The sequence below is a fragment of the Apteryx mantelli genome, chromosome Z (assembly GCF_036417845.1).
Source record: "Apteryx mantelli isolate bAptMan1 chromosome Z, bAptMan1.hap1, whole genome shotgun sequence".
Taxonomy (NCBI): domain Eukaryota; kingdom Metazoa; phylum Chordata; class Aves; order Apterygiformes; family Apterygidae; genus Apteryx; species Apteryx mantelli.
Window position 1 is genome coordinate 37,662,543 of NC_090020.1, and position 23,354 is coordinate 37,685,896.

At 42.1% G+C, this 23,354-nt stretch overlaps 1 protein-coding gene across 1 annotated transcript in view; it reads right to left on the reverse strand.

Moving 5' to 3' along the window:
* Positions 1-21,632, reverse strand: part of CHSY3 (chondroitin sulfate synthase 3) — a 162,519-nt gene extending 140,887 nt beyond the window's left edge. Inside the window, exons 1-2 of the mRNA XM_067315613.1 lie at positions 20,930-21,632; positions 19,182-19,465 (exon numbers count right to left, since the gene is read on the reverse strand). Of these exons, the coding sequence (XP_067171714.1) occupies positions 19,182-19,465; positions 20,930-21,632 (987 nt within the window). The remainder of the gene's footprint in view (positions 1-19,181; positions 19,466-20,929) is intronic.
* Between the last annotated feature and the right edge of the window lie 1,722 nt (positions 21,633-23,354).

Here is a 23,354-nt window from a genome sequence, read left to right on the forward strand (position 1 = left end):
CTTCTAACACATCCAGATGACAGTGTCTGTCAGTTAAAAGACTATTCTAAACCTACCAATCTGGGCAAATAGATTATTTAACAACCTATTCCACAGCGTATGACAGGAAGGCTTACTTTAATATTCTTTTCCTCAAGAAGAGTTTACTTACAAAGAAAAGTACTTAAATATTTTCTAATATAATCTATTCTTTATGTTATACAACCTTAATTCAAAAGACGATTAACTTGGGCTTGTTCCTGCCAATAGTGCATGTCCTTTTAAAGTATATTTCCATCAAAATAATTGTTTTAATGAATTTTTCCTATAATTACATTTCTGGAGCACTTTACAGTACCAATATATAGATTCTGCAGCCAAATGCACCCCAATAGCATGAACTAACAGTTTAGGACCAAAACAACCTGCTCAGCTTTGCATGTCATTGATTATGTTGTATTTGAATTGCTCGCCAAGCACACACACACCGAAAGAAGTTACCTACAAGCAGGTCAGAAAAGATTTGAACACTGAAACATTTTATAATTACTTATGTTGGATAGAAACCCAAGGAGTTCAGCTCTTCTAGAGGGTAAGAATTCACCTAGAGACAAAATGAAAATTAATGAGCTATCTAATAACATGTGGCAATACCGTAACATTTTACCAAGAGGTTTCAGTAGGCTGACCGTAAAATGACAGAAGTTAAACAAAGGCTGCCAAGCAGATTAACATGGGATTTCTTACACAGATGTGTCCAGGAGGCCCCAGCAAAACTGAATTTCTCTTCAGATACATCTCACGTCAAGGCAATATTTCAGGAGTGACACTTAGCTGTTTAGCCCTACAGTGCTGACACAGAAGGAAGAACAAACAGCAGCATCTTCAACGTCTTCGTCACTGGATAAGAGACAAAAACTTGTCGACACGCACCCTTCCATACCACAAATTAACACAGCAGTAAACGATTTCCCATCTAACCTCATGGAGAATTACTACCTAGGTGTCGTTTCCCCATGATATTAAATCTAAAATATGATTAAAAAAAAAAGTATTTGACTTTCTCTGAAGCCCTATTCTTATATGTGCATATTCTAATATTCTATTGAAAAAAAATTTAGTCAAGATTTCATGACGAAAATGAAGTTGAGAAGTCTCTTTGTGCACATATTTATTGGTTTAAGCAAGCAGAGAAAAGTAGAGCTACTCTTCTAGGACTTCAAAAAATTAGTTCAAGAAAGGTTAGAAAAATTGTACTTCCTCCTCAGCAACCTCCAGAGATTATTAATGTTTCATGCACTGCAGATGACATCTTCCCTTTCTAGGTATTTTCAAACTATTAAATAAAACCTTAAAGCCTACTGCAAGGAGATACCTGAGCCAGTTTTAGGACTCTAACTTGCATTAATTCATTTACTGAAGAAAAGCTGGGTCCTGCAAAAGTTGACATCTTTCTTCCAAGAAAGCTCCCAGAGCTGGCATGAGCAAGCTGCTTATAAGCTGCAAAGACTCAGCTGTTTGTTTCACATTAGTTGTAGGACTGATGCCAGCCTCAAAACACAGACATGATCTAACCTGCTTGAGGAAGATAGGTACACTAAATTTAACATGCATATATTTAGTAATAATTGAAGTTGAAAAGCTCTGAAGAAGCAGTAACACTGGAAATATTCCCTGTATTCATCAAAATTAATTTTAAAAAACGTAACTGAAGAAATAAAATTTTTTATATATATATTTATACACATACACACACATATATATACACACACACACATACAAACACACACACCCTCCAGTGGACTTTTTCCCCCCCAAGTGAAATCTGGTATGTGCTTCTGAATGATTCTTTTTTCTCCAAAAGTATACTCCTTGTCCTAGATTACTGAGTGTATCACCATTTACAAAACAGTATATAATTTATTTGCACTTCAAAGAAAATCCATACTAAAGACTAAGGCTAATTACACATAGCCATACATTAAAATTTTCATTACATACACATTTAAAAGAATTTAATGAAACTACTTTAAAATAGTTTGTTGCTAAACTAGAAAGGGAGTATTTATATTACTCTTGCACTATTTTTTTAAACAATAACTCATCCATAGTCAGCTGAAAAACAGTCTATACGATGATATAAACAGTTAAGTTTGACATTATTGAAGTTCAAAAAAACTAAAGAATTCTGCTTTATGTACACCAAGCCTCAGCATTGATTCAAAGGTCACCTGAGTGACCACCATTTATACAACCCAAACCTTTACCACCTACAAAACAAAGTTCTGCAGCTCCCAGAAGCCAAGACAGTCCCTTTCAGACCACTTAACACTTAATGGTCACCAGCTGTGCCACTAAGAGGATCAGGGAAAAGAAAAGGGGGAAAAAAAAGACAGTGATCCACCACAATAAAACAACCGCATAAACTCAAAGCACGTCTTGACCAGAAAGGGACACTTCAGGGCCTCCACCTGCTCAGCCAGTGGTTGGGCCCCCTGGCATGCATACAGCCGCATAACAGATCTCATTTTGGAGGACATATGGTCCAGCAACGAGCTGCCAAGCATGAAGTACGCTGGGTGTATCATATAGCTTATCATCCCAGAGTTGCTGGTCTGGTTGAACAGACTAATGCACTACTGAAAAAACAGACGTGCCTACTTCTTCCTTTGCATGCTCTACGTAATTGGCCAGTCATGTTGTCACAAGCCGTCATGAATCTGACTAGTAAGGCTCATGCACAGGCAGCAAGGCTTCGATTAAAATTGGGTGTAAATGTTCATAACAAACTCCCCAGGGGAAATTAGTCCCAGCTGATGTCCTAGCCCAGGAGCAAACTACCTTATCTCAAAAGGTCAAGCAGAAACCCCACAATACGTTCTGCAATGTGCACTGTATGTGAATCAATTACGCAGCTTTGTGCTGTTTCATTACAGAACCACCACTATGCTGTTATTACTTTTGTGCCTTATACCATCCATAACAGCAAGCAGTAAGTGCTAAGCACCCTCGAATACCACCCTCTTGGAAAAGTCCCACTGTCTGCAGTACCAGGTAGGGCACCTGAACCTTACGGTAGAGTCTACATGGTCAATGACTCAGGGGAAAAGGAGTGGTTCATGACGGCTTATAAAGGCATAGGGTAACAACCCGATCCTACATCATACTGGCAAAGGGGCAATTGAAAACTGAACACTAGAAAGACTAAAGGGTAGAATTAGATACTATTGTATTGGATAGCTAATCAAACGGTTGTTACTGTTTCACCTCTTGCTCCATCTATAATGGCAACTTTACAATGTTTTAGACCACTATATACTTTTACTCTGTATGTTAAAACCCTATGCATTGCTAGGCAGCCTAGAGGCATGAACATTAAACTGGCATACACGTAACTACCTACATGTGTTCAAGGGGTGAGTACGGTGGCTGGCCCAGAAGACTACTGTACAAAGAGTTAGTGATGACACATAATGCCCAGTCCAAGTGTATGTCTCCGTATCTTGAACACCGTGTGACCACTATTTAACCCTAACAAATGCGTAGTTAACAAATGTAATCAATGTGTACTTAATCATCAGCATGCGTGTACTGCATTGTTCTGTCCACTTGAAATATTACATGCACTTGTTCAGGAACTGTAGGTTTATTAATGAGACAAAAATATCAGGGCATATTGCCCAAGGGACTCTTCGGAGCTAAACCCACATTTCAGACCCAATTACAGATTAATCAATCACTGACAGCATTGTAAGCCAGACTCTCTAAGAGTGCAAGTGAACACAGAGCTGATGAGCCTCACCACGGACAGGATCTGCACAGCACGCCATGCCCTGAGCAGAGGTCTGTCTGATGCTCTCTCATTTCAGGGTTCCCAGCGCTGGAAGGGACATAGGCTTCTATAACTTGCTATCACCTTTTCAGAGATATTAATGAACAGTTATCTGTCTTGAAAGCATTTGTGCCTTTCTTGGTGCGATCTGAGAAGAATTGGCACCTCCTGGTGCAAAACACAGTTGAAGTTATCCAAGTGTTTTGCAGTATTTCACATACTAGAGCATACCAGCTGGTAAAAATCTTCTCAGAATAGTGCTCAGATTTTTCTCCTGCTCCTCCTCTCTCCTTTCCTAAATGCTCAAAGGTAGGGAAAAAGATAAAACTAAACACAGCATCTTCTGCAATCCCATTTTCTTTCTGCACTTTCCCAGAGCTAAATTCTATTTTTCTAACTGTGAAGAGCATGGGCAGAAGATATAAGCATACGGAATCCATCCACAAGGACTACAGTTATCAGCAAGCAAGCCCTGGTCCACATGTTCCATTATTGCTTGCCAGACAGTCACTGCCATTAAAGTTGGAAATAAAATCCTTAATGAAACAGACATGAAAGAACTTTTGAAACCAAGCATTACCGTGTCAGCTCCAGATTCACAAAGAACAACCCAAAGGATCCCACTAACCAGAGCATATTAACAGTAGTATGTTCTTTATTAATTCACGGCTTTCCTCTATACTTTAATATTTTCCATTTAAAAAAAAAAAGAAAGAAAGAAAAAAAAAAATACGGTGTAACCTTGACAGTGGTTTGCATATACAGAGAGAAGACTTTTGGTACGCTTCTGTCCTTGTCAACAACCTAGAACTCTCTTCGTGCCTAATGTACTCTACCTTATTCTCTTGTGCAAGTTCACATTTTTCAAAGAAAAACAACAGATTAATAGGCTGTCTGATGTGGAAGTTATATCTTAAATTAGAGAGGAATCTTGTCTTCGAAGAAACACAGCCCACTCCTCTAAAAGACAATGAATGGCAGATACATGGTATATAATTAATTCACCAGCATAGCTGATATACAACTACTATGAAAGCTATTTAAGACAGTATTTGGAAAAGAAAAAATTACCGTGGCCTGAGATAAAGACTTTATGATCTTTGGAAATAACTATAATCTCATGATTGTCACAGGTCTCTCCATAAAACTCATTCACCCACATGTGAAAGGGAAACACACACAACTCAGCCAGCACTACTAAGTGCCTTTTTAAAAAAAAGAAACCTGAAAGACTGAAGAACACACCTATTCAGCACCAGAACATTTCACTTTGTATTTTATTTTAACAATCCAGTCTGCTTGACACTGTAACACCTTTCCTAAAGGATGAATTTTTAGCAGGTGATTTCCCACCAGCACTTTCTCCTGGGAGTCCTTACTCTCTTGAAACCAATGCATTTATGGAGGTCTTGTTTCCAAGAGAACATATTTTTCCAGTGTATCTAAAAACCTCTTTAAAAAGTCTGTATTTTATTGTAGATGTTTCAAGAAAATTAGCTCAAGCTGTCATGTTAAAAAAATACTGACATGCTTATACACACACACACACACACACATTTATTCAAGCTGAAGTTCCTTAAACAATTAATTAGAGTTCCTTTCACTCCATCTGAAAGAAGGCATTCAGAAACAGTACATACATGAACTTTTTTTCCAAATTAGGTATGAAGTCAGAGCATGAAAAATTCTGCACAATAGTCTGTGTACTTCAACTAAGAGCACCAACCCTGGCAGTGAAGTCAAGTATTTATTCAGTATTTGTCCTGCCTACAACGGCTGTACAGCAAAAGCTGGAAACTATTAGGCATGCTTATCTTCCACAGATGTCCAGCTTCAGATTCAAAGTGACTTTAAAAAAGAAAGTATTCTGTGATACTCCTTTGAGCTCCTTTGGGTGTTTGTGATAATTTATTCTTTTATTATGAAAATATTCCAAATAAAATGTAAAGATAATGGAAAAATCACAAAATGTTCAAAGACCAAAGTGAACTTTCCTGTAAGACATACTGAATAGCTTCCCCAAGTTGGAACGAAAGCATTTAACAATTCATACTATGTGCAACTAAACTCTGCAGAATGACCTCTTTTTCATTGACTAGTCATTTCATAAGCAGCCCATCTTAAAAAAATAAGTTTAATAATTGCAATTTAGAAGCAATACTCATCTTTTACCCTGTATCTCAAAACTCAATCCCACTTTCTTCAGAGCTACATGCTGCTACTTCCATCTGCCCTGTAGCTTCCTCCCAGAAATAAAAACATAAAAACTGCCATACTAAATCAGACTGAAAAGTCTGTATATTCTAAGAAATGTGGCAGACATTTCCAGAAATAATACAATATCCTGCAATATCCTTTCAGCTTCAACCATGTAGAAGCTTCTCAAATTGGCAGCATGTTTAAGTAGCCACCAGGTTTGCCATTATAGCAGTTCCCACTGCTGTCACTAGCTAACGCTGTAGCATCTTCAAGTTGTCCTACAAAGGAGACATGAAGCTAGCTGGTATTCCATCACAACCATTTAGTTTTGCCTTTATGAAGAGAATTGTATATAGCAGAACTGAGCCTTAAACACAAAATCCATGTGCTGAATTTACACGGACCAACCTGCTGAAGCAAGGTCGCCAGCTAATTCAGACCAGCGCTACCACAGCTACCACAGAGGCTAGGTGCAGATTTGGGGCACCAGGGCATGTCTCCCGTATGCGGACCCTCGAAACCCACCAGCAGACTTCAAATACCTCCAGAGACAGCCGTCCTCCCCCCACACATCGGGGCACCAGCCCTTGCCAATGGGCTCTGCGGACGCAGGAGGGCAGGTTTGGCTGACTGAGCTACTTCTGCTACTCAAAACGGCTCCCAGAGACAGGGCTCAGCTCAGATGGTTGTGGCTGTTGGGCCAGGTTTAAACCAGGAGGGAGAAGCACCATCTACTAAGAAGGCACAAGCAGAGTTAGCACAACCATTATCATTTCCCAGGGGGGACATGATCATGCAAAGCAGCACATCCCCTCTCCAGCTACCACAGCATCTGCCCTGGCTCTGGAGGTCATTAAGCTAACCAAGCTCGTTTGCACTGTTCCTTTCAATGGGAAAAGGGGATTTTTATTTGATATTACAACATCATGTTTAGGATAGCACAGTTTTCCAGTAGCAACAGGATTAATATATACTTGTAGTGTATATATTAGGGTATAATAAGATTAATGTGTACTTACAGATTTTAGGAAAAGTAAAATATGTTGCTAGTTGGAAGCTCAATACTTGAAAATGGCTGAAGATAACACTGACCTGGGAGTACTAACCAAATGCAAAAAAAAAAAAAAAAAAAAAGATAATGAGCTTACAGTACAATGAAGCTGTAAAAACGGTAAATGTAATCTTGAGTCACAGTAGTAAAGCTATTTTCAGTAAAGGAAACACAGATGCTGTTGTATAAACTACAGCGGAGTTTGTGGATGTAGCACTATGCCTTATTCTGATCACAAGTTTTTAGAAAATTTAGAGTGAGGCAGGGTCTCAGAAGAAGGGTCATTAAGAGGAGGAACAGAAAGCATGGATCCTTTCGCCTAAGGAAACAACAGCTCCAGGCATTTATTAGGGGCAAGCACCTGGGTGGAAACAAGAACTTTCTAAGAGAAAAGGTAACAACAGGCACAAGAACAAATGGCTCTAAACTGGCCATAAAGAAGTTAAGAAGCTACTTATTAAAACAATCAGATTTTTTAACAGTCTTCCAGCAGCACAGCATAGGTAAATACCCCCCCCTTCTTTTTTTAAAAAAGACAGAGATCAGTAAGTTTATTAAAGGAATGACGGGAGGCGATGCTTGTACTAACAGAAGAGTGTAACTAGTGTATTCCCACAAGAGCCCTTCCAGTCTTACAAGGGCTCCAAAGAACATGTCTCCAAATCTAAAAGCTACAGAGCAATTCAACCCAAGAGCCAAAGATTAAATCCAGCTCTAACAATCCCATAGCTGGAAGTAGGGGGAAGGGTATTTAAATTCTGAAAATGTGTTGCAAGTTTAAGGAATCTTAATATAGTATTAAAGAAATGAACAAGAAATATATATATATATCCTTCAAATGAGTGCTTTAGCTGTCAGTAAGACTAAAACAGTACATATACCTCAATACTGTACTTTAAGCACTGATGATCCTAATTGACCTTGGTGACATTTTAAAGGTTGAATTTTATTGAACAAAGACAAGAGAATCTTTCATGGTTTTGGTATATCCAAGGCAGAGAAGGAAGGACACTCCTGAACATAAGCACAGTAGGGAGAAAAAAGCATTTGAGTTATGCTTCAAAAATGGCTGCGTTTGTGTGGTACTTGCAAATTTTTCCTCCTAACATACTATTTAGGAATCATTTCTTGCTCAGATTTGGAGCAAATAAAAGCCACCATGTGATCAACAAGTATGTTCTAAAAACAGTAAATGATACATTTTAAGGCTTAAAAGTTCAGTACAAGCAATTTAGAAGCAAATTTTTTATCAGAAAAATTTTTACTTGCAGTCCTCAATATACTTTCCATGGAAGCTAAAAGCATTTAACAGCTTGCAGCATCAAACCAATCTCCCTGGAAAAACCTTCATGTTTTATAAAGTTAGCTTAAAAAAAAGAAAGAAAAGGAAAAAAAAAACAACTAAGAACATGTTTACAAGGGCAGATTCAGAAATACACAGCTGCACAAAATGCTCCAGCACACGCGCTTTAAGGCGGTCGGCATTAGAACACAATCCTAGGTACTCATCAGCTTTAGTCCTTAACACCAACACAAGTTGTGCAAGAACATCCAAATGAAACACAGGCCTTCTAGCATCAGTTAGTCAACCAATCCTGCAGCAACCAATTAGTTCTTAAGCAACGTGAAAGCATAAAAATTGGTTCCAGGCATTGAGGTCTCTTAAATATTTCCTTACTCTGTGCGAATCAATGGAAATACCATCTTCCTAAATACAATAGTGTTTCTGTCTTACTATCTGTACTGACGAACAAATGCCAAAAAAGCCCTAGGCCTAGCCCTGGACATCTCTCATTACTATGCATTTAACCTTAATGAACAAAGAATAAAAACTGCACTAGAAAATACACATTTTTTTTCCTTGAAATAAGAAAAAAAAAACAAACAGAGCAACAATATATGATTCTAGCCTTGTATTATTCAATAAACTTCCTCTTGCCATATAATTGATATATTTAAGATAGTAAGTATTTTTACTACATGCTCCCTGTATGATCATAATGGATGCAGTAAGGAAAAAAAAAAGTCAATTAATTTGTCAATTAATTTGCATGAGGTAGTATTGTGTCTCCAGAGAAAGATTTATTTTGATCAACCCTATTAGCAGAATTGTGACCAAACATAAATAAATGAGGTCAACAAGTAAACCATGAATCCCTTCTCCCCCACACAGGGCATCACATTTTACTACCTTCCTTCAGGTTTCAAAGGACACAAAGCGTAGCTACTGAAGGTGACACAGATATTAAAGTTGCAATGAAATTATTAGTTGGTTGTTTTCCAGTTAGCTGTACCAGAGATGTAAGAATGGAGCTTCCAAATACATCTTTTCAAAGGCCATTTCCAAGGGAAACAGCAGGTCTCCAAATGATATTTAGCAATGGAAAATTAACAATGAGGTTATTTTACTAAAATTATGAGTTCAGTACTAAAGTAAATATTCCAGCTGGCACAGCTATTTTAAACCAAGATGAGGTCCTAAAGGGAAGCTCCTGCACTTCTGGAGTTACTTGCAGAAATGTTACTATTGCAGCATATTTCCAGATGTTAGAGTAGGTACCACCAGTGTTCAAATACATGAAAAATTTGAGCGCTCCTATTTAATCAAGCCAATAACTAACCTACATTCAAGAACAGACTGTGCAGATATTTAACGTGGTTGTTTCAAGGACCTCAGTTAGCTTCTCCCCTTCCGAACTAGCGCACTTGTATCAGCAATCTCTCAGCAGCACGCTCAGTTAATGGAAACCCTTTTCGGATCAACAGGGGAGCCTCGGTGCTTTCACATCCCTCAACACACTTGCACAACACGGTGATCAGTAAGTAAACACTACGGAAGATGCCTGGGGTTGGATCCCCTGTCCGACAGACACAGACCGACATCACAGCATCGGAGTCTCGCCCAGAGGTGGGTGAGGGTCCTACGCTCCCAAAGGCATTCAAACAGCGCAGTTGTTAATCACCACCCCATCAATAGCACATCACCACAGGCTCCAGAAACAGCTGGTGAGGATGAAGGACCCAATCATGAGCCACTGTTGGCTGCAGCTCTTCTCCAAGACAAGATGCTCCACTCAGTGAAGGAAAGACGGTCTATTTTTCCACCCTACCTCCTTCCAGCATCTCCTCCTACATCTAGCATTGTGCACAGCTAAAATAAAGTCACCCACGTTCTAACAGTCTTCCCATTAGGAAGCTCGGCCTAGGTTGGGGTAGTTAGTGAGCATACTGAGGAAACACACCTAGCCCTTATTCATCGAAGGCACTCTGCCCCAAGAAAAAAAATCACACATCCCTTAGATACGTCTCCTATGATAACTGTCACCTTCCAGCATAAGTGTCAGCAGTATAGCTGGGATAGGAATTTAAGGGGGAGCCTAAAGTAAGGTTTATTCCCAGCGTTAGTACATTAAAAACTAAGGCTAACTGATTTGGTGGGGGGACACGACACAACGGGAGGGAAGTGAATACCCACTTCTCATGACCAGGATGCATTTTAGGAATGCCCAATGCATGGTTTTGGTAAGGAATTCCTCTTTGAAGATACAAACCAGACTTCATTTCTGCAAAGGGAGAACAGACACACTCTGCAACTCTAAGCAAACCTCAAAGCACCAAGATGCCATAAAACAAACAAACAAGCAAAACCAAACAAACATACACATACAGCTACATGACTCTCTTGGTTATACAAAATACTATAGATCCCAAAATAACCACAACGAAACATTAAGAAAAGTTACTTTTCCCTGTTTTACAATATTTCATATTTTTATTCTTTCACTACAGGCCACTTCCCATAGGTATGTGAATTAGTTCCCTCTATCACATGAGGAAAATATCTTCAAATACAAAAATTTAGAGTACAAGAAGAAAAGAATCCGAGGTAGGTGGAATACCAGCACTGACTTATTTGTTTAACAGGATAGATTTATACCTAACTACTTCTTTTTAAACAACAATTTAAAACCTTAATAGCATTTAATAAAACTGTCAGTGCTTCATTTGCTGAGTTAGGAACCTTCCCAAACGGTTTGTCATTGGCTACATCCGTTCTAGCTAAACTCCCTGACTTCTGGAACTGGGACTCATGCACTTTTGAAAATTCTGCCCAAAACTGATGAAAAGTGACAGAAAAAGTCACTATGTTTTATCATGATCAAAACCAGGAAGCTATGTAATCCTGCTAGGATAAGAGCTGGTCCATAATGTAGCCCCCTTTGGTGATGAAAAGATATTATGGTAATAGATGTGCTACAGCCTGCAGCAAGGAAAATGGAAAGCTCAAAAGCAAAGTTAAATTGAAGCTGGAAGCCAAAACACACACATATACAAATCAAAAAGGTACAGAAATAACTACGAAGAGATATGGGGAAGAAGCTAAAAGCTAAATTCTTAAGCTCTAAAGGAGAGAAACTGCAAGCAATATCCGGCAGTACAGTTCAAAAGCTCCAGAGGAGCCTAACTTTTGCCCCAGGAGCTTGGGTACCTATTAGGTACATGCTTTAAACACATGCAGTTGTAGCAACAATGTACACACATACATTTGCACCGTACGCCTTGCACAATAGTTGAGGCCATGTATACTTACAGTGCATTCCTTTAATGTATCCAGGGGCATACCTGGAAAAGCTTGGTTACACACGCCATGCCCAGAACAAACACACCCCACCAACAAACACCTCCCCAAGACCAGCAAGAAAGAGTCAAAGGGAGCATCTTTCCTGGAGTTAATATTATTATCCTTCAGACATTAATTTGCTCTTGGATTGTGGTAAAAATAAAGAAATGGGAAGCAGGTTGGGGGGGGGAAAAAAAAAGAAAAAAAGAAGAAAAGTTAGGAATCTTTAAAATCTTTCAAAGTATCAAGTGCACCAAAACCAGGCCTGCTCAACCTGGCACATTCCTGTAGAGACTATTTTAGACTTTTTTTTAAAAGTTCCCAAATGTTAGCTTAGTAAAGATAAAAGTTAAACTGACGTGGAGTAAGACCCGTCTTACTATAAAGATGCGCCTTCTTCTCCAAAACACTTAGTTAAAATAAAGGAGAAGGTAACCTCCATTTTCCAGTTTTGCTTCAAGATTAAGTTATTCATAAAATAGCATTAAAAAAAGCCTGTGTCACTTGCCAGGCTGCTTATTCTCCTCCAGAGCCGTCTCAAATTATACTTTAGTTTAAGATGTTGTTTCCAAAAGCATATATACGCTTAAAAAAAAAAATCTTAAAAGCTGGCCAAGAATCTTTTCTTAGTGTAATATCCAGGAAGCCAAAAATATTACAGGGTAGTGAAGCTACACATATACTTCTTGTCCAGTTTCAAACATGCACCAGAGAGTTACCAACCTGTGGACTGATCTTGAGCTCAAACTATTAGAAGGCATTGGTCAGAGGGAATAAGCTCCTCAAAGGGTAGCAGTTCTTGCTACACTTTAAAACTCTTTTGAATGATGTTATGTAATAAAATCGATACAATATTAAATATTTGAATAAAACCATATTGTTGAGCATATAATACAGCAGCGTATATGATGACTTCTTTTATATACATATACATATATATATATATAATTATATATATATTATTATATTATAGACACATACACCTTCTCATATGAGCACCAAAAATAGGTGGAAAGCTGTTTGGCAATGATAACCACTGAATAAATAAGGCCTCAAGACCTAAAATGAGCTAGCCACACAGTACACCTAATTGTCTTCTGGTAGAGAATTCCCAAGAGACATACAGAATGGGAAGAATATCTTGAAAGCTTATCCTTCTAAAAAAAGAACCATATCCTATTTCTTCTGCCTAATGAAATATCACAGTAAATGTAAGTGCATTTAATTAGTGCCTATTTCAAATACTTTTCTACAGAAACATTGATTTTTTTTTTAACCCTTATTGTTTATAACTGCCAACTTCTTCCTTTCGGAGCATTTTGTATTTCAGTAGAATCTAGTCTTTTGATCTCAAAGGACATGAAGTTGGAAAGGAAAAGTCAGAAGAAAAGTCAGAAAAAAAGTCATCTTTGTGAGACTTTGCAAGTCAGAACAAGAAAAGAGATTTTAAAAAAACAGTCTAGAAAGAGTAAGAAAAAAAAACAAACTATCAACACTGGGGGTTTGGGGAACGGGAGCAGGAGCAGAGAACCTCTATTATAGACTATATACACTTTGACAAGCTCTGTACTATTTGATTTACACGTTAATTTGCAACACACAATTCATCTTCACAAAACTTCAGCAACACAGTTTAACAAAGCTTTTTGTCTAACCACAACCAATAAACACAATCAAACCTGTAAGTCTGAAAGGGAAATGTACACTTCAGAACACCTAGGAAGTGCAAAATTTTGAAGAGAAAGCTAATCCTGGAAATATCTATATAAACTATTGCTCCCAAATGTTTTGACTTGTTTGATTTTAAGGTCAAATATACAAAATAATCTCAGGGTAAAAAGTAATAACATAAAAACATCAGTGTTTCCTAATACATGGTTTCACATTTTCACTTAAAGTACTAAGCACATTGTTGCTCCTAAACCACACCTTAAGTTCTTCATCTGAACGTCTATTAAAATAATAATAATAATAATAATAATAATAATAATATAGCTTTTTCATTGTATAATGTGGCAGGCACTGTCAAGGGGGACGGTGTGATAGGTTTAAATCGATGACTATTACAATAGCTGTGTCAGAATCACACACTTTAACAGCTAGTCTCCTGCACTAGACTTTTACGGAAATATCACCTCAAACGGAGCAAGCCACCAAAGACCCTAAAATAAGAATGCATGAAAGAATGAATAATCACAATTGTAGCAGGGGTCTCCCAAGGTTTAAGGGCAGGAACAGGATGCTCAGACCAGCCTCAGAGTTACTTTCATAAGTGGCCAATTACTGCCACAGACTTGTGCAGCTACCTAATGAAGCCGCCCAAAACCAACAGCCTCACTGGGGTGGTCGTTAGTGTGTAGACAAGGCTGCAAGAAAAACAACTAGTTGCAGGTGCTGCTGCTTCAAAATTGATCACTCCCCTATCCTACATATGCAAAATACCACATTATCTTCATCAGAGTCCAACGCACCTCTAACGCTTGTGTTTGGGCTAATGTTTGGCTCTTGAAGTTTAGTTGGGACCCAGCAACATCTCCATGAAAGAGAGAGAGACAGAGACTTGAATCAAAAATTAAAAGACATCAGGAAGCAAAACTGTTAATAAAAAGGAAAAGATGAAGTGGCTTTAGCAGAAGCAGAGATGGCTTTTAAAGGCTGCAGTACCTCAGGAGATATTCTGCGTGCCAATGCACCGTACAGGGAACGTTTCCGAGCATGTAACTTGATCTGAATAAATATTTGCACACGATGTTTTTCTTTAACTATCAGAAATCAACAATAAAAAGGACATTAAAGAGCTTCATTTTTAAACAAGTATGTTGCAGCAATAGGACTGTATTCTTTCTACAATTCTCATAGAACTTCCCGTATCGCAGTACATAATACCAAAAGGGCAGAAGTACATGGGGTGCTTTGTGTGTAGTTGTAATGCATGTTCCTCTCCTGCAGGAGGGAGAAAAAAGATACCCAAAAGGGAAAAAAAAAAAAAAAACTCCAATGTTATAATAAATGTCCCAATACATTGATGAACCTTTTTACCTTTCCATTTATCATTTTTCATTTCCTGAAATACTCTTCTGCTTCACTGATCCTCAGTAGTTCCACCCTGCCAACGTCTGACTCCCACTGGAATTGTTACAGCCAGCTAATTTATGCCTTGCATTTTATTTTGCCCTTTCGCAGAACTGAACTATTTGGTTTGTCCTGCACATGGACTACAAATTACAAAACGGTCTTTTCAAATCAGAAAAAGCATTAAGGAAAAAAAAAAGAGGGGCGGGCGGGGGAATAAAGCCAGCTTTTTTATCCAAATAGCCCTCTATAGTCAGGTACCTCCTGAATGGCAAAGCAAGAAACATCATACCATCTCAGTTTTTAACTATATTTTTATTTCAGAAGAATAAAATGAGTATGAGTCACTAATGCTAAAGCTAATCTCTGCATTTATTTAAAGAGAAACATTCTTCAGCTTCAAAATTAGGGGAGGAGAGCAGACTAGACTGAAGAATGGATTTTGAAAGCACAGAAGCAGAAGGCCCTTTTTAATCTCTGTTATTGATCTTGGGAAGCAAAAGTTGGTAGCGCCTAACAAAAACAGAGAGATTTCTTTTAGACAAACGTGCACGCTTTATTGCGCCTCAATCATTATAGCATCATCGAAACTGGAGAATAATCACTTAACTAAAATTTAGTAGAAAAAACATATTAGAACCAAGACGGACTTTGTGTAGAAAACAGAAACAAAACCCATCCAAAGTAAGAAGCTTCCAGCAGGTATTTCCTAAAGCAGCAGGGAAATGCCTTTGATTTAGGCTGTAGTCCAGCTACTGATTTCAGCCAACTTGAATGTAGCCTGCTATGGAGATGGGCAGTGTCACCCCATCCTCCTCATTCGTTCCTGACCAACTGCCACCCTCTCCTCTTTCTTTCTGGTGCTGCTGCTCAATAAAGCTTGGTGGTGAGTCCTGACCCAGGTGAAAAAGATCATTTTGGTCAGGTCCAGCTTTTGAGTGGCTCGCTGCTCTGCTCCAGCTCACCACACGGCTGCCCAAATCGTCCCACAACAGGACAGCAACGAAAGGAGCAACCACTCTTAGGCAAAAGCCCATATTGATGCTGCTTTAGAGAAACCATCAAATTGCAACCTGAGGGCAGGGTTTTATCTCCTGCCTCCAGACAAGTGCCCTCAAAACCCTGCTATTAGACTCCCTCTCTCAACAATCTGATGACTAATTCTTTATTTAAAGTGGAGGAGCTTGTTAGGCAGAGGCAGGGAGACTGATCACCTCCGAGGTATGTGGGAGATGCAGGCTTCGGACCTGCCTCCAAGTCTGGGCCAACAGGACCTTAGCTCTGCAGCCTCGCACAGCGCTTCTTGTGCTTGCTCATCCGCACGCCAAAAATCAAAGTGTTAATCCTCTCCTTGCCAGTATGTCATGCAGACAACCTAGCATGGAATTACTGCTTTCTAGCTAGCCCTGAACAGAAGGGGAATGAACCCAGACAGACAGTCCATCTTACCTACACACCTTCAGCCACCCAGCAAAACTCTAGCATTTCAGTTTTTCTCATGAGCACTTCAGTTTCTTCCACCTCCACTCCCCCAAAACAGTTTAAGTTCCAATTCTTGGGGGAAAAAAAATAATAATAAAATGATGCAACACTGATTCAATTCTTTTAGAGCTTTTCTATATCTATTAATTTTAATGGAGTTGCATGCAGTTTACATTAGTCTTAAACAACATACACTAAATACAAACTAGGTGTGTTCTCAAAAGCAATGAAGTTCATAAAGACCTACAGCCAAACAGGACTCAGAGTTTAATAGCCTAAACACAGTAAGAAGAGCTCAGGACAAGTTTTGAACTGCCTATGCAGAAAGTATGAGCCTCAATCTTGGGATCTGTACACATGTATTTGAGGAGGGAAAAAAAAAGAAAAAAAAAATCCCCTTCCGTACACAAAGCACGCTGCTGATCTAAAGCAGCCATGAGAAAGCACACAGTAACAGCTTTAATGCCGTAGGGAAAAAAAGAAGTCACACCTAAGACAGTCTAATTTAACAACCTGCAACACCGCAATCAGTTCAGGTGCAGTATCACAGACTGCTTCAAAACAACCTACTAAATAAAGAGATGAAATGATGCCAAAGCACAAATGCAACCTAAGGATCCTTTGGTTTATCAGAAGAGCCAAAGCTCTGCCAAAATTGGAATATTAAGCTCCCAACTCTGCATCATAGCACACACAGAATTTGACCCAATGGACTCTTGCAAAGTGTATGCCTAAAGTAATTCAGATATTTGAAGTTTTTAATATAAGAAGTGGATATCTGAAAACAACAATCTTAAGTAAATCAAAAAAAAAGAGAAAATCAATTTGTCTGCAGAAGTTGTGGTCTGCTTGATAGCATCTCTAAATGGAGGCAGAAGGAAAAACAAGTTTCTTGTGTCTCAAAATGACTGGGTTTTGGTTTCTCACAGTAGGATACACTTTTTCACATCCTCCCCTCCATGGAGATTTAATATTTAAATACTATCCTAAGAATAGCTTTGTCATCATCATTTGTGTACACTGTACAGGCAACAACGTTAAAGATTCTTCTCTCAGACATATCCTGCACCCTAATAAACACCTGATATTGCAATACCTACCATACACCTCTTTAAAATTCTTCATTATATAGTCACAGGGCCTTCAGGAACAACTGACAGTCAAGACCGGTATCACCTTCATTCTAGATCCTGTGAAAACACACAGCCCCTTCCCACAAACTTTACATTCTCAGATCCCAATCCTACCCTGAAAAGGTGAGCTTCTGGGCAGTTGTGTAACTCTGTCTCCAAAACAGAAGAAAATAATTTATTGTTTGCTCTATACCACTTACCCTCAATGTCTGCAGTCAAAGTTTCCCAACATTCAGCATCAGTTACAACCATGGGGATAATTTTATCTACTATCTAGTTTTCTTTCCTTCCCTAGATCTCTCCCCAATATGAGAAACCCGGAAAACAAAGAAAGATCTTCCAAGATACTACTTGGAAGTTAAGACAGAATCGTAATTCTGCTGCCTGATACAGACCAGCAGATGTCAAATACCTCTAAGGATTTTAAAGCTAACGCATTCAGACACAGCCCAAACATATCAGAATATAAGATCAAGTTACAAAATTAGCATACTGTTTAAAAACCTGATTAAGCAGTACCAGTCAAACACTGACACCCACCCACATGGTAAATACCTTCCCCCTTCTACCAGTGTAACCAGTATATTTTTTTAAAACATTGTGACATGCAATATTTATTGAAGCCATTTCTAAAAAACACATTTCTATTGCGGAGAATATGATTCCCACCGCTAATTAATCTACTTAGTAAGCATTAACTACTTAAGATTTACTTTCATTCATCTATTTACATCCACTGTAGCCTACCAAACCCATGTTAAAAAACAGCCACCTTTTCCTGAGCCTTTCAGGAAAACACTAATGCACAAAAACAATTATTTTTCTCGTCTTTTTGTTTTTAATGGCACATAACCTCTTTCAGTGGCCCGTTTAAATGATTTTTCTTGCTTAATGAGGTAGTGCCACAAGGGCAAGCATATATTAATATTAAAGAACCAGTCAAAATAACTGAAGTCATATTCATCATTTTAGCTATCACCCTTTACTCTTTCCGTCAGCATACACTTAGTCTGTCTTGATCTACAAAGATAAATCTTGCCACTACTCACAGCCTTCCCAGTGAAATAGCCACGGGTGCTAGCCACAGCACTGCAATCAAACTTTAATGGTACTGTAACACATCCTTAACATTTTAGAAAATGCTACTACTGAATGAAGTCATTTGTTGCTGAAATAATTTCAGCGTAGTAAAATTTGCTACACTGCTCGTGTCTGTAATGCACATAAGAACAGTGTCAAAAATGTAGAGTGAAATACTGCTAAAAATATAACACGGACACAAGCAGTATAATAAATTTTGTTTCTGCACAAGAAAAAAAAAAACAGCCTGCTTTCACTTTTGAATATAATGAACTCTATTAAAGGGCACTAGAATAATTAAAAAAAAAAAAAGACAGGCAATTTTTCCTCAAATACCACTATGCATTTTAAGAATGCGTGTTGCAGAACAAGAAGATATGCTGCATGATTATACAAAGTGAATTTTAAAAATTCCCATCTTAAAAATGCACACTTAATACAGCAGCATCATGTCAAGGATTATACACAGAAACCCTAAAGGTAGTGCTTTAGCAACTTATAGCATAGCTATACTTAAAACATGGCTTCTTACCAAATGAAAACTGAAAGCTACAAGCAGCAATAAACCCGCAGGCAGCAACGTGCTGCAAATGCCTTGCAGTCTGTAGTCTGCATTCAGCCAGACGCACTAAAATGTAATCATGGTGCAAAGAGGCTTCAGAGACGGTTATGTGCACTGCAAGACGCAAGAGCCTGCAAACAAACATCACGCTGCGAGCTGTCGCGACTTACCTCGTAGGACCAAACACACTGGGTTCCCCCGAACCTGCGGACACACCTGCCCACCTCCACGTCCTCGTGGGTGGTGTACATCTCTCGAAGGCACTCGCCGATGTGCGGCACCATCCTGCGGAGCACCTCCCGGCTGAAGATCATCCCTGGTCCGCCCATGCAGAAGTTCTCGCCGGGCTCGAGCCCAAGTTTGCCAAGTTCTTCGATATTCCCCAGACCAGTCTGTCCCAAATACAGGGGTTTACTGCTGTTTAGCGAGCGAAGAAACTCCTCCAATTTTTCACCTGAAAAAGACAAAAGGCTACAATTACTTCTCTTTCTAGCCTGCCAAACATCTGTTTTTCTGCATCTCAAGCTTTCTTTAAATCTAGCAGGCACTTCAGAGCATCGCAGCCAAGTGACTTCCAATGCAGCATCCGACACCTAACTGAAAACATCCGAGGACAGGTTTACATTTTCCACAGACTCTTCTTTAAGAACATCCCCAACTAATACTGCAATGACACTTTTATTCAGTCAAAAGCCAGAATATGATCAAAACATAATTTTACAAGTAAACCTTGTTCTGTTCAACCTGTGTTGATGGAAAGCACTCCTTTGCTTGTTTAAAACCACTCTCTAGAGCAGGACAGGTTGCCAATATAGTTCCTGGGTGGGGAGGAAGTGCGTGTGGGGGGGAATGTCAGGTATTTACTAGGATGAATTTTTGAAAAGACTGGAGCAAAGCTAGATTAACTAACATCAACCTGTTTGACACAGAATAATTTTCTGTCTGCTCCTCTAGGAGCATGGTAGAACTCAGGCACCTTTGAAAGCACCTCCAGTGGTACACGGTCTACACACTTCTCCTTCAAACACCTTACCTACCTGATGTAAGAAACTGTGATTTAATATTTATACATTTTTAGTATTTTTTGAAGTTTAGAGTTGGTGGATGTGTTTAACTAGGCTCCAGTTAAAGAAGAGTTCACCTCAAGGCAGAGATGAGCCCAAAGAAAAGAGTGACTGCTTTTAAGCCTGCAACTAAACGTGTGTGTTTTGTGTGTGTGTATACATATATATACACACACACACATATATATGTGTATGTCTGTATGTATATATCTCACAGACAAATGACAGCTGGCAAGTAAGCAGTCCATTAAATCATTCAAACAAACCAAGTGACAAACAGGGAAGTCTGCAGTTACCTCAAGTTAACTTTCAACAGACTGCACTATGCTCACACCCTAGGCTTATGCTTACAGCATCAGCTTTTGGAGGTCTTTTTGTTTTGTTTTGTTTTCTTGCTAAGAGCAGTACCCTGCACGAATAGCAGTGATTTTTCTCTCTCTCTCAGAAGACAGCCCTCCTCCCCGGGCAGCCTCACACGCGCCCAAAGGAGGCTGGTTGCCAGCACGCCGCTTTCCAGCGCCGCTATAAAACTCGCATGGAAATACGGGAAACAGTTCGCAGAGACGCGCAGCAAAGTGCGGCGGCGGCTCTGCGAGCAGCCTGGAAAGGCTGCGTTTGCCCGGTTAAAGCGAACCTCAGCGAGCCAACCGGGAACTTTTATTAGTAGTTTTAAATAAATAAATAAATAAATAAGTGAGGCGCGTAAAAGCAGAGTCTCGGGACCGAACTGAAGCCGGCAGCCAACGGCGGGGCGGGACTGCCCCCCTCGGGCCGCACGGCCGCGCCGCCCCGCACCTGCGGCCGGAGCCGCCCGCGCTAGCCCCCCACCCCCCCACCCCCGGCTGCCCGCTCACCTTTAATGTAGACGTCGTCGTCGGCCCTCATGAACCACTCGTACTTGTCCAGGTAGTGGTCGTGCATGTACTTGATCATCATGAAGGACTTCTTCTGCGGCGGGTAGGAGTCGTCCACGCCGGGCAGCGCCACGACGGGCAGCGGCGGCGGCCCCGGCGGCGCGGCCGAGCCCTGGCTGGAGAAGAACTCCACGCGGCCCGGCACCGAGGGCGCCCACGTCCGCTGCGCCGCCACCGCCCGGCTGCCCAGGTACTTCTGCGCCGTCATCACCCCCACGTAGAGGAAGTTGCGGGGCCCGGCGCAGCCCGCCGCGCCCCCCCAGTCGCCGCTGCCGTTGCGGCCGCCGCCGGGCCGCCCGCCGCGCTTCTCGCCGCCCTCCTCCTCCTCCTCCGGCTCGCCGTCGCCGGCCGCGGGGCTGGACACCGTGCCCTCCTCGGCCGGCAGCGCCCAGGGGCTGCTCCGCGCGCTCGTGCCGCCCGCCGCCGCCGCCTCCGCGGGCGCCGCCTGCCCGCCCGCCGCCGGGGCGCCCCCGGCCGCCGCCGCCGCCGCCGCGCGGCCGTAGTAGGCGCAGAGGCTGGAGCCGCGCCGCTTCCTCTCGCTCAGCTCCGCCACCCTGGGCGCGATGAGCCAGGAGGCGGCGGTGAAGCCCAGCACCAGCCCCAGCACCACGCTCAGCCAGGGCCGGCGGGACCGCGCTGCCATGGCGCGGGCGGGGCGGCCCCGGCCCCGCCGCCGCCGCCGACCCCCGTCCCGCGCCGCGCCGCCGCCGCCGCCGCCGCCGCCGCCTCCTCCTCCCCGCGCCGCCGCCGCGGCCCGCCGCGCCGCGCCGCGCTGCGCCCGCACAAACTTCTCGCCGGCGGCGGCAGCGAGGCAGCGCTGGCGGCCTCCGCTCCGCTCCGCGCCGCGCCGCTGGCACCTTGTCACCGCGGCGGCTGGTCCCTCCCCGCCCCTCCCACCGCTCAGCCCCCTCCGCGCGGCGGCGGCGGCGGCGGCGGCGGCGGCAGCCCCCGCTCCGCTCCGCGGCTGCCGAGCGCCTCACCCCGGAGGGCGCCGCCGCCTCCCGCCGCGCCGGGCAAGCCGCCGCCGCCGCCTCTCCGGAAGGAAGCGATTTTTTTACGTGCCGCCGGGCCTGGCCCCGCCGCCGTCGCCCCCGGCCCGGGGCACCCGCCGCCGGCCGCCCCGAGGGCAGCCGCTGCCCCCGCCGCGGCCGTGGGAGCGCACCGGAGGGAGGGGGAGGAAGGGGCAGGCGAGGGCTGTCACCCCCCTCCGGGAGAAGCCGCCCCCAGGCAGGACCCAGCGCCCGCCCCGGTACCGCGTACCGGGGAGCGCCAAATGCATGGCCCGGAGCTGCGGGGTGCGGGGCAGCTCCCCCCGCCCGGCCCTCCCGCCCGCGCCCGCAGAGGTAGCCTCGGTCCCCCTGCCTCTTACCCCCAATAGTTGCACGCATCCCTGAGTTAACAGCGCAAGGTGCTCGTCTCCAGTGAAATCGGTAAAGGTAAATTGTTCTTAGCAGCCAATTATCGTTTCGCTGAAATAAATCCGAGCGACGGCAGCTCCGGTAGCATAGGTTTAATCGTTTGTCAGCAGAATCGCCCGGTTTTGTCTCTCTCGAAGTCTATGGGATTGTCTGTCACTTAATGTCGCTTTAATGAACGTTAAACATACATGCCAAGGTAAGAGGAGAAGCAGTAGGGAACCTGGCACAGCGTGAGGCTGGCAAGAGTGATGGAAGAGCAGGGAGAAACAAACTTTTTTTTGAGAAATAGTGTCTAAAATTATCCTCAACCAAAAGAATGGAGCTTCCTTTCCACTTCCGTACTTGGCAGAAAAACCAGTACAGCTATTTTACCTTTATTGTAAAATTTCCAAGCCTTTTTCCAAAAAGACAAGAATTACTTTGCCAATCTAAAAGGGGGGAGGGGGAGCCCACTCTGCATAGTCTTTAGCTATGAAGAAGTCACCTACTGAATAATTTTTGCTCTCTCCTTGCACCTCGTGCAGCGAGCGAGCTGCACACTCTTCGTGTTTCCGAGGCACGCGAGCGTCAGGCTCAGGGAACATACCCGCTAGCTTCCCCTGGGCTGAGCATCCTTTCCGAAACAACCCGGCATTGATTTCCTCTCTACACACAGGCAGGCTGGAACGTTTATAACTTCAAGCAGTAAGGCACTAGGTACCAGGCACACCTATGTATTCACTAACAGCTGTCACCACTAGCAATAAACCTAGTAATATGCCCAAGCACATAAATACTGTCCGAGCCTTTTCATGAGCAACGAGGTGGCAGATCCCGGTAGAGAACACTTTAAAAATTAGAAATCTCTTAAAACGGCAGCTGGAACTGCTGGACTTAACTAAGCGTGGGAATTGATTTCCTGGCTCAGAAAGGCTGCGAGAGTTGTACCTCAGGTACAGGTGTCCTTT